Consider the following 12,301-nt stretch of genomic DNA (forward strand, 5'->3'; position numbering starts at 1 on the left):
AATGCATAGAGGCTGCTGGGAGATTTTTTTGCATCAGGTGACCGGACACGAACGGGAACTGGAACAAGGTTTGAAGCGCAAGCTAAACGTGGAGGCCGCATACCACTACTAGGCGGACCATGTAATAGCCCAACACCCGTCCATAACTGCTGGAAAAGCTTCATGCCGTCTCGAGGGCACTTTTAAATGTGAGTGGATACTCTTCTTTGGATTTTTTATAATAAATAGTTTAAACATATTGCGCTATGATCGTTTTTTGTCCCTATGCTTTCATATGAGGAATACTAGAGTCCAATTATAGCCGGTGAGGAGTGTTACTTAGGTGGAGTGGTTATCCCATGAATGAACCAAAGGCGCATCACTAAAAAAGCATCTGGTGAGTGGCCAATCTGAAAGGTGGTGGTGTCTCACTAAGTCACATATGATTACTGAAGGAACACAGGAGCACGTCAGTCACAGCAATTGATAAAGGATTTTGCAGCACTTTCTAAGAACTTTTTATGCATTGGATAATATATGTTTTAATTTTTGTCTGATTTCAAGTTTTTTGATTTAATTTAATGCACATGATATTACTTATGAGTGATTGTTTGGGTATAAACAGAAAGAGAACATTGGAAGTGGTGGTAATATGGGAGTAGCGCATTCACACACATTAATCAACAACTGCAAACCTACCAAGACATGGCTGTCCATCTAAATTGACAGGCCGGGCAAGGAGAGCATTAATCAGAGGAGCAGCCAGGAGTTCCATGGTAACTGTGGAGGAGCTGCAGAGATCCGCAGCTCAGGTGGGAGAATCTGTCCGCAGGACAACTTTTAGTCGTGCACTCCACAAATCTGGCCTTTATGGAAGAGTGGCAAGAAGAAAGCCATTGTTGAAAGAAAGACATAAAAAGTCCCTTTTGCAGTTTGTGAGACGACATGTGGGGGACACAGCAAATATGTGGAAGAGGGGGCTCTAGTCAGATGAGACCAAAATTGAGCTTTTTGGCCTAAAAGCAAAACACTATGTGTGGCGGAAATCTTATGCCGTGTACACACGATCTGACTTTCCGACAACAAAACCGTGAAATTTTGTTTGAAGGGTGTTGGCTCCAACTTGTCTTGCATACACACGGTCACACAAATGTTGGCTAACAGTTACGAACGTAGTGACGTACAAGACGTACGTGATATCTCCATTACGAACGCTAGTTTTACAAGACCGAGTGCTTCTGGCTCGTCCTTGATTCCGAGTATGCGTGTTTGTACTTTGGACTTTTGTCCGATGGACTTGTGTACACACTATCGGAAAGTCTGACAACACACATTTGTTGTATACAAACGATACGCTGCGCTAAGGTGAAAATGTCAATCTGGAGATCATTAACCACTTCAAGACCGCCGCACAACGATGTACGTCCAAACTTTAAACGGGGATATCGTTGTTATGGCAGCAGCTAGCTGCCATAACCCCGGTATCCCCGTTTTCGTGCGGCGGACGGCTGTCAGATAAATGTGGTCCCTGCGGCGGATTCGCCGCGAGATCACTTTTATTGGTGGCGGGAGAGGGGCTCCCCCCCTCCCGCTGCGATCCTGTGCCCTCCGCCGCTTACCGGAGCAGTCGGTAGCGGCGGAGGCGATCGCGTCCTCTTCCGTGGTTTGTCTGGAGACGAGTGAGGCCAAGATGGCGCTCACTTGTCTCCATGACACTGCTGGGCGGAAGCGACGTCAAAACATCACTTCCGTCCACGCCTCTTAAAGGCACATTTTTTTAAATGTCATTTTTCTAAATGACTTTTTTTTTTTTTTATTGCATTTTAGTGTAAATATGAGATCTGAGGTCTTTTTGACCCCAGATCTCATATTTAAGAGGTCCTGCCATGCTTTTTTCTATTACAAGGAATGTTTACATTCCTTGTAATAGGAATAAAAGTGACACCATTTTTTTTTAAAACAGTGTAAAAATAAATAAAATATTGTAAAATAAATAATAAAAATAAAAAAAAAAATTTTAAAACCCCCCTGTCCCGACGAGCTCGCGCGCAGAAGCGAACACATACGCGAGTAGCGCCCGCATATGAAAACGGTGGTCAAACCACACATGTGAGGTATCGCAGCTACCGGTAGAGCAAGAGCAATAATTCTAGCCCTAGACCTCCTCTGTACCGCAAAATATGCAACCTGTAGAATTTTTTAAACGTCGCCTATGGAGATTTTTGAGGGTAAAAGTTTGACGCCATTCCACGAGCGGGCGCAATTTTCAAGCGTGACATGTTGGGTATCAATTTACTTGGCGTAACATTATATTTCACAATATTATTATTGTTATTTTTATTATTATTATTATTTTTTTATTCAAAAAAGTGCATTTTTTCCAAAAAAAGTGCGCTTTTAAGACCGCTGCGCAAATACGGTGCAAAAAAAAGTATTGCAATGACCGCCACTTTATTCTCTAGGGTGTTAGAAGAAAAACCATATATAATGTTTGGGGGTTCTAAGTAATTTTCTAGCAGAAAAACCTGTTTTAAACATGTAAACGCCTAAAATCCAAAACGAGGCTGGTCCTTAAGTGGTTAATGCATATGAGGTATACTGAAAATACCGCATAAGCGGCTTATCCAGCCACAGCAAGGCACAAAGGATATATATATATATATAAAAAAAAAGTGATTATAAGGTGCAATGTGTAAATAATATACTAGATGTATACCATTAGAATAAGAGTAGCAATGATTAAACTACTAACTGCATATATAATGAATGAAAAATTATTTATATAATCTGAAATTTACCGTGTAAAAAATATATAAATAATATCACAGTGATAAGTGCAAAACATACAACAAAGTGCCAAGTGCCACACAATGAGTGTGAATATCAAATCCAAGATGTGATACGTGGTTATTAAAGTCCAATTTATGAAAGGAATGCACATAAAGTCCATAAAAACAGTTCATAAAAAATCCAACGTGCGTGCATTAATCTTAGTGCTTAGTGCTCAGAATTCCATGCTCAAGTGCCATCCAGTGACCTCCCGGGGACAGCCGCTCACCTCAGAGCGTGCGACTCAGCTGTGAGACTGAGTCTAAACACGCTTATGAGCCATTCCACGGCTCAGTGATGGAATCCAGATACACAGTTTTCAGCAGCAGCTCCACAGTTAGGAATAAATGAAAAGAAAAACTGGATAGTGTGATATCGTTTATAAATGTTTATTAGAATAAAAGCTCCCCACATTAGGGTACTCACATTTGCAAGGTGCGTGAGTGCACCAATCTGATAACAGTCTCCAAAGTTTGCCTCAAAGTTTGCCTGTCAGGAGGGATAAGCTGTGCATCGTATCTCAGTGGAGTGAAAGGCTCCGTGCTCCGTCCTGGCCCCTTTCCCTACGCGTGTTCGACACAGGGTCACGTGTCTTCATCAGGGGGATGAATCCTGTGGAGCTGCTGCTGAAAACTGTGTATCGGGATTCAATCACTGAGCCGTGGGATGGCTCATAAGCGTGTTTAGACTCAGTCTCACAGCTGAGTCGCACACTCTGAGGTGAGCGGCTGTCCCCGGGGGGTCGCTGGATGGCACTTGAGCATGGAATTCTGAGCACTAAGCACTAAGATTAATGCACGCACGTTGGATTTTTTATGAACTGTTTTTATGGACTTTATGTGCATTTCTTTCATAAATTGGACTTTAATAACCACGTATCACATCTTGGATTTGATATTCACACTCATTGTGTGGCACTTGGCACTTTGTTGTATTTTTTGCACTTATTACTGTGATATTATTTATATATTTTTTACATGGTAAATTTCAGATTATATAAATAATTTTTCATTCAATATATATACAGTTAGTAGTTTAATCATCACTACTCTTATTCTAATGGTATACATCTAGTATATTATTTACACATTGCACCTTATAATCACTTTTTATATATATATATATATATATATATATATATATATATATATATATATATATATATATATATATATATATATATATATATATATATATATATATATATATATATCCTTTGTGCCTTGCTGTGGCTAGATAAGCCGCCTCTGCAGTATTTTCAGTATACCTCATATGCATTAATGATCTCCAGATTGACATTTTCACCTTAGCGCAGCGTATCTTTTGTATACATTGTATTGCATGGCATATGAAACGTGTTCTGCGCGGGCAGCTAGGTGATTTCCACATTTGAGGCAATATACCATTGTGGCTTGCAAAATCCCCTTTTATCTAACACACATTTGTTGGCGGAAAATTTGAGAGCACGCTAGCCAACATTTGTTGGCAGAAAGTCCGACAACAAATGTCCGATGGAGCATACACACGGTCGGACTTACCGCCAACAAGCTCACATCCAACATTTCCTGTCGGAAAATCCGATTGTGTGTACGGGGCATTACACTGCACATCACCCTGAACACACCGTCCCCACCGTGAAGCATGGTGGTGGCAGCATAATGTTGTGGGGATGCTTTTCTTCAGCAGGGACAAGGAAGCTGGTCAGAGTTAATGGGAAGATGGATGGAGCCAAATACATGGCAATCTTAGAAGAAAACCTGTTAGAGTATGCAAAAGACTTGAGACTGGGGCGGAGGTTCACCTTCCAGCAGCACAACGACCCTAAACATACAGCCAGAGCTACAATGGAATGGTTTAAATCAAAGCATATTCATGTGTTAGAATGGCCCAGTCAAAGTCCAGACCTAAATCCAATTGAGAATTTGTGGCAAGACTTGAAAATTGCTGTTCACAGATGCGCTACATCCAATCTGACAGAGCTTGAGCTATTTTGCAAAGAAGAATGGGCAAAAATGTCACTCTTTAGATGTGCAAAGCTGGTAGAGACATCCCAAAAAGACTTTCAGCTGTGATTGCAGCGAAAGGTGGTTCTACTAAGTATTGACAGGGGGGCTGAATTCAAATGCACACCACACTTTTTAGATATTTATTTGTAAAACATTTTGAAACATTTTTATCATTTTCCTTCCACTTCACAAATATGTGCCACTTTGTGTTGGTCTTTTACATAAAATCCCAATAAAATACATTTACGTATTTGGTTTTAACATGACAAAATGTGAAAAATGTCAAGGGGTATAAATACTTATTCAAGGCACTGTACCTTGATAGACTGAAAGACAATGATACAATGCTAAATACGGCTTATAATAATGTTGTTGGATAATTGTTACATAGGTTAAAAAGACACATCCATCGAATAAAAAAAAAAAACAACCTACATTTAAAGTGTTACTAAACTCGCGATAGTAAAATCAGTCTGTGTATGTGGTAAATCATGCTTGTTATACTCACTGTGGAAACTAAGGGGTTAATTCTCTGCATTGTGTAAAAAGGCTGTTTGATCCTATGTTCTGTGATCATCCCCTTTTTCCACAGTTTCCAATCCATCTGCTGATAGAACAGAGCCCTAGAAGGCACTCTGCACATGCTCAGTTTGGTGTGTATCGCTAGAGTTTTTTTTTTATGGGGGAGGGTGCATGTGATCAGCACAGGGCCAATCAGCACTGTTCAGACAGAGGTTCAGGGGTCATGCAGCCTCATAGGACAGTCAGAGGAGAATAAAAACTCCTCCTACAAGCTTTAACTAGTGCTCGGCTGGACACTGATAGAAGTCAAAAGACTGCTATATATAACTGATGAGAAAAGGTATTTAGCAGTTTACTATATATAAACTAAAATAATTGCATTTCTATGTTCTGTGTACTGTGGGAGACCAGATATAGTAAATGCAGGGTCCTGGTTTTTTTTAAGTGTATCAGAACACTTAACCTGCAGTTGATTTGGAGGAAGGCAAAAAAAATCTGCACCAGCAGGGAAAAAAGATAAGATAAGAGCAGATATTAACATTCCACAATGTTTCTTCTTCTAAATGTTAGTAGAAATTTATTTTTAACACATACATTGTTTATCTGGTCTGTAAAACACTAAATTGGTTTTATTTTTATCTTTCATGCCTTCCATTTGCTTCATTGTGAATATCAAAAAGGACAGTTGGAGCCAATAAATGAGGTGAGTACATGTCATAATTATCCAGCTACCATCTGAAGATGTTGCTGTGTTAAGAAGGGGGAAATGTATGATGTACAGTGGATTGACATCACTTAAAGTAGTTGTAAAGGCTAAAATGTTGTTTTGTTTTTGACGAGCTCCCATTCCAACCAGCACTCACAGTGCTGGGCACAGGACTTCATTCCCATACAGCCCGAGTGCCTCACACACATATCTTGGTTTGCAGTAAAAAACAAACATGTTATACATACCTGCTGTGTGAAATGTTATTGCACAGAGCAGTCCGGAACCTACTCTTCTGGGGTCCTGCGCTGGCGCTCTTGACTCCTCCACTTCTCCGCGTGCCAGCAGAGTGCAGCTCACTCCCAAAGCCTGGAGCAGCAGACTTTCCAAGAGGCTGTTATAGATGCTTGGAGCAGTGCTGTGTTTATTTTGGCATTTTACATAAGGGAGCTGCTTTACCCGCCAAAGTATTTGTATATGTGTTTATGCATTTCTAAGGTTTAAAAAAACCCTGCCACACAGCACAACCAGGAGGATGGTAATACTTTCTCTGTTACAGGTATTGACTACAGAATAGATACAATTGCATTCAGCACTGATTGGTTTCCAGTCCTGTTTCTCCCTTTTCCAGTCTGAGTGCTGTCATATGGGAGATGATGGCTGATGGCAAGTCTAATTCTTGTACTAACACTAGTTGCATTTAAAAAAAATCCATGCAACAATGTATTATTGAATACCTACAGTAGCTGCCTTAACCAGTTCCTTTATATTTGCCTTGGGTTCAGTCTTAGGTTTCAGGGAAAAGCCTGTGTTGCCCCAGGAACAAATCAGATTCTGAACTGGAAATATGATGAAATAAATCTAAGCGATTGCTTTGGTAAACCACTCAATTTTATACAATCATTTGTAATTCAACAATTTTACATTTTCTTATAGATCATGGATGCATTGTAAATTATAACTTATTGGTAAAACTGAGTTTCGGTGACCATGCAAATGTAAAAAGCACCAGGTTGGGTTTATTTTTATAAGGCTAGGTTTGCTCATTTTCTGGAAAGAGTGCGGCTAAGTCGTAGACTAATGCTGTGAGCCAAGCATGGCCTCTGTTGACTTAAATAGCCAGGTTTGACACGTGGTGCCACCTGTCAATTCAGCATGCCTCGTTGAATTTGCCACAACCATGGGTGATGTCATTATCCAAATGTGACAATTCGTGGGTGGAGCCTGATGGGAAACTAAGATATAGTTCACCATCAGGGCTGCCTTACTTTTGATGGACATCCATGGCAGTGGAAGAATTTGAAAGTTGCTATTAGACTGAATGGTGTCCATGGATGCACCCACTGATGCGTTCTGTCATTCAACAAAAAGGGGGACCTGATGGGGAGCTAGTCTCTCAGTTCCCCGTCAAGCTCTGCCCACTCCTACTACAAAACTGGGAAGGAAATTCAGGTTCCTGTCTCTTATGCTGTGTACACACGACCGTACTTTCGACGGACTGAATCACCTCGGACTTTTCGACAGACTTTCGACGGATTTCTCGACAGACTTTCGTCGAATTGGACTTGTCTACACACAATCACACCAAAGTCCGACGGATTCGACCGTGATGACGTACGACCAGACTAGAATAAGGAAGTTCATAGCCAGTAGCCAATAGCTGCCCTAGCATCGTTTTTCGTCCGTTGGACTAGCATACAGACGAACTGATTTTTCGACCGGACTTGAGTCCGTCGGAAAGATTTGAAAGTCCGTCACATTTTCGTCAGAAAAGGTCCGCTGCAGGACCGATGAAGCCCACACACGGTCGAATTGTCCGACGGATTCGTTCCGCGGGACAAGTTTGGTCGAAAAGTTCGGCTGTGTGTACACGGCATTACCGACAGTTTCAGTGTAGTGCAGGGACGTGCAGTCAGGGGGGGCAGATGAGGCAGAGCCATGAACATAAAAGGAAAAATACCAAAAAGAAAAAATGATCGAGTTTTGAGGGTCGCAGCTCGGCGACCTGGGGTCACAGGAACCCCAAATTTGGGGGTAGGTAGCTGAAGTCCTACCCCACCACTGGTCATTTGGGGCTCATGCCACCTATAGTTCTGGAGATACGGGGCTTTTTGTGCAGTCTGTCAGAAGCTACATACAGGGGTTGATTTACTAAAGGGAAAAAGACTGTGCACCTTGCAAAGTGCAGTTGCCCTCTTCTAGAGAAGTTGCTCCAGAGCTTGATAAATGAGCAGACGCTCTGCGGACTTCAATTATCAAATTTGTGCAAGCAAAAATGCAGTTTTTTTAATTTTCCTTGCACGGGATTCGGTACTCTTTGCAAAGTGAAGCCTTACCTCATTTACTAAGCTCTGGAGAAATTGCACTTGCAGAGGGCAACTGCCCTCTGCAAAGTGCACAGTTTTTTTGCCTTTAGTAAATCAACCCCACAGAGCGGTCAGTTTAAATACAAGCTGGCACACTCTGTTTGCAGCAGACTGAGAGGATGAGCTCACAGTGCCTCTCACTTCATGGGTTTATGGGTATACCTACAAAGATTTACCCACAATCCCATGTTTTTATCACACAGTTAAGAGGGAGAATGAGAATCTGCTGCCTGCTGTAAAGGTACTGTTTTAATCAAGCTAAATCATATATTATTATGCTATATGTTATACATATAACATAATAATTACAGTTATACATATATCATAATAATTTATTATTTATCTATTTACTGTGAAATTACTGGTTTAAAGTTATAACTTCAAACTTCAGTAATTTGTCCGTTAAGCCACCTGCTTGAGTACAGTTTTTGAAAATATAGTAAATTACCTTAAAAACTATATATATAATAATTATTTGTATATTACTTACTTATGCTAATTAACCACTTGGTCAATTCTGACACTTCTCTCCTACATGTAAAAATCATCATTTTGTTGCTAGAAAATTACTCAGAACCCCCAAACATTATATACATATATTTTTTAGCAGACATTCTAGGGAAAAAAATGGTGGTTGTTGCAACTTTTTATGTTGCACGGTATTTGCGCAGCAATTTTTCGAATGCATTTTTTTCTCATGAATATATATTAAAAAAAAAAACACTAGTTAGCCCGATTTTTTTGTATACTATGAAAGATGATTTTACGCCGAGTAAATAGATACCTAATGTAGCGCTCTAGATTAGAGAGTTAGGTGTAGAATTAGGCCAAATTACCAGTATTTTACCCTGCGGTGTAAGCTGGTGGGTTTGATTGGCATGGGAGGTTTACTAGAGTAGAGGAGGGTGTGACCCCCTGTGCTCTGCTTGTGCAAGTTTCCTCTATTTTTCCATGTTTTGACCTGGAGGATGGGAGGAATACAAGTTAGAGTGACAGGTAGTTTCTGGGAGACCCCTCTAGACCAATCATTAATTTGCTTGGGCAGAGGCGGGACTTCTATTTAAGGCTTGGTCACATGCTTCCTAGGGTTCGTCTTTTTGGAGGATGTAGGATACAGGAGGATTCGTGGGTGCTCTCCCCCATTACACAACAGAGAATTTAGGCAAGATGGAAGTTTTATTAACGAAGGCTTCTTTTGTTCTGGATTGAATGTTGTATTTCTCATCACTCAAAACACTTATTCAGAGTGACTTTCCGGTGCAGTGCAGCATTTAACATGGATCCGCAATAAAGATGTACATAGTTCAACTGTTCAGTAGATGTCTACGTGTCATGTCTTTTGAGGGAAAGGGGGTAAGGGAAGACACTTCAGGGAAGAACGAACTTTTAGCCGCTCCTACGGGAGTAGGGCGCTTCACTAACATGTCATGCTTTAAAATAGCCCACACTTGTGGAATGGCGCCAAAATTCAGTACTTAAAAATCCCCATAGGTGACGCTTCAAATTTTTTACAGATTGCATGTTTAGAGTTACAGAGGAGGTCCAGTGCTAGAGTTATTGCTCTCGCTCCAACGTTCGTGGCGTATGTAACCTGTGTGTGACTGACCTCATTGCATGTCCCTGGTGCAGAGCGACTATGGAATTCTAAAGGTGTTTATGAATTATCCTCACAAGAAAGACCTGCAGTAAACTAGTGCTTCTTTTTTCTTCTCCAGGGGTTCCTCTCCAAAATTTCAGATCTGCTGCTGTGTCGTTGGACGTGTAGAAACTGCTGTCAAAAGTGTTATGATTGTACCTGCTGCCAGTCTAGTGAAGATGAAGTGGAGATCCTGGGGCCCTTTCCAGCACAAACACCACCATGGATGTTAGTATAGTGAAGAAATAATGCTAGTGGCTGCTGGTCATTAGAGTTTTGTATTTTACATTTATGAGACAGAGGTGTGATAAAGTTACCAAATAAAGTATATAGGTGAAATCACTTATTTAACCACTTCAGCTCTTCTACCTGTTCATATCTTACAGAGCAAATTTTTATATTTCTGCTATGGGCCTATTGATTTGGCTATAAATTTGTCATACCTTAAAGAGTAACTCCACTTTTGTTGAGAAAAAATCATTCACCTCTGGGTGATCAATGTACACTGCAGGGATTTAACAAAGTTTGTTGCAGATTCCTACCATTTAAAATAGATGTTTTTTGTCTGTGCCCAAGTGCAAAGTGAATGTGAGTGGGAGTGACTTTTTCATTAGGGATTAGCGGCTGCACTTGCAGGGTGCTAATGAAGAAAGTGATAGGGTCTGAATCCCTTTAGATGTGAGCAGCACTTTGATAGTATTCCACCAAAGCTGACATGTTTGTTGCATAGAATGCCCAAAATCTGATTTGCAACTTAGTGTAGAATTCTGGGAAAATCAGTGAGCCAATAACACAAGCAGAAAAGGACATTTCTGCGGGGCATTCTGTACACCATCTGTGTACAGAATGCCTCCAGGTTGGTATATTGTGTTGTATTGCATTTTACAGAAATGTATAGCACTGCAGATTGAAAATTTTGGTACTAACTAGGCTTTTAGTTAGCAATATTGTCTTGCAAAAGTTATTTTATTTTTAATGCAATGTATGGACAAAAATGTAACAAAATTTAAAATAAATTTTTTTCCCAATTTTTACCAGTGTTAGTTTTAAAACAACCAAATATATTTCTGCAGATAAGTTTAAAATATTAATGGCAAAAAATCAGCGGCATAATAATAGCGAAGGAGTGGAGGGAGTTAATAATATATATATTATTTATTACTTGCAAGTAGAGATGGGCGAAATGTTCAAGCCGAGCAAAAGTTCGGCCTGAACATTGCCTGTTCGCCAATTTGGCTAACACTCGAATTTTCAGGGCGCTCGACAGGATGTTCACCTGCCGAGCGCCCCACAATGCACTGCGCGTTGCACAATGAATGCTAAGCCCTATCTGCGATCAGATTTTGATCCAACTTTCAGTGCCATTATGTAGTGCAACTTGGATGCTACATGGATGGAGTTTGCATCTTTTATGGGGCCAAAACCAGGCTGGAATCACACCAAAGTAGTGCAGGAACCTTTTCCAAAGTTGCACAGTACTGAGTTGCATTCATGTTAATAGGCACCATTGAAAACATTGTATACATTTAACTTTCCTTTTAACAGCAAGTTTTAGATAAATACAACAAATGATCTGGAACCCGATCATCTAAAGCTCAATAAATAGCTCAATTAATATGTACGTTTGTCTTTTTACAACATGGCTGTTCTAGGCTACGTTTGATGTCAAAAAAAAAAAAGGTCATTACTCTTTAAAAATGTCTCTCTAGTTGGCAGGTTGGCATACTTGAAGCAAAATATTATATTTCTCTTTAAATCTTTCAGAACATTTTATCACATAAATATATTACCATATATGCTAAAGAGCTTCTAGAAAAAATGGTCCAGTTACCTCCTACATTCTATGTATTATTGATATTTGTACCATCCAAATAATTAATAATCATTTTGTACATAGGATAAATAATCGCAGTGATGAAAAGGAAGGAGATTCAGACAATACAACAAGCGAGCCACCTCCAACGCCACAGGAGACCTTACCAGACAGAAGAAGATCATCTTCAGATACATCCAGATCTACGTATAGCCTCACCAGGCGCATTTCAAGTAAGAATTCTTAACGCTCTCTGACATACAGTAACTAGGGTCATATGCCTAGAATATAGGAAATTAAATAGTTTATGAGGTCATGGTAGCTCTATTTCAGCCTTTCTTAACAAGTGTTCCCTGGAACCGTATGGTTTCTTCAAAGGTTGCTAGGGGTTCCTTGAGCAATGAGCAATTTGTGTCTCTCTGATGAGCTGCCACTGACACCAAT

At 40.2% G+C, this 12,301-nt stretch overlaps 1 protein-coding gene across 3 annotated transcripts in view; it reads left to right on the forward strand.

The window, feature by feature from the left end:
- The window catches only part of SYT17 (synaptotagmin 17), a 489,562-nt gene that overhangs the window by 103,176 nt on the left and 374,085 nt on the right, over positions 1–12,301 (forward strand). For 2 of the 3 annotated variants that reach the window (XM_073591116.1, XM_073591117.1), the window contains exons 2-4: positions 6,022–6,039; positions 10,124–10,272; positions 11,942–12,090. In XM_073591116.1, the coding sequence (XP_073447217.1) occupies positions 6,022–6,039; positions 10,124–10,272; positions 11,942–12,090 (316 nt within the window). Of the gene's footprint in view, positions 1–6,016; positions 6,040–10,123; positions 10,273–11,941; positions 12,091–12,301 lie in introns of all 3 variants that reach the window. The other variant, XM_073591118.1, reaches the window with a different exon arrangement.

The sequence above is a fragment of the Aquarana catesbeiana genome, linkage group LG06 (assembly GCF_042186555.1).
Source record: "Aquarana catesbeiana isolate 2022-GZ linkage group LG06, ASM4218655v1, whole genome shotgun sequence".
Lineage (NCBI taxonomy): Eukaryota > Metazoa > Chordata > Amphibia > Anura > Ranidae > Aquarana > Aquarana catesbeiana.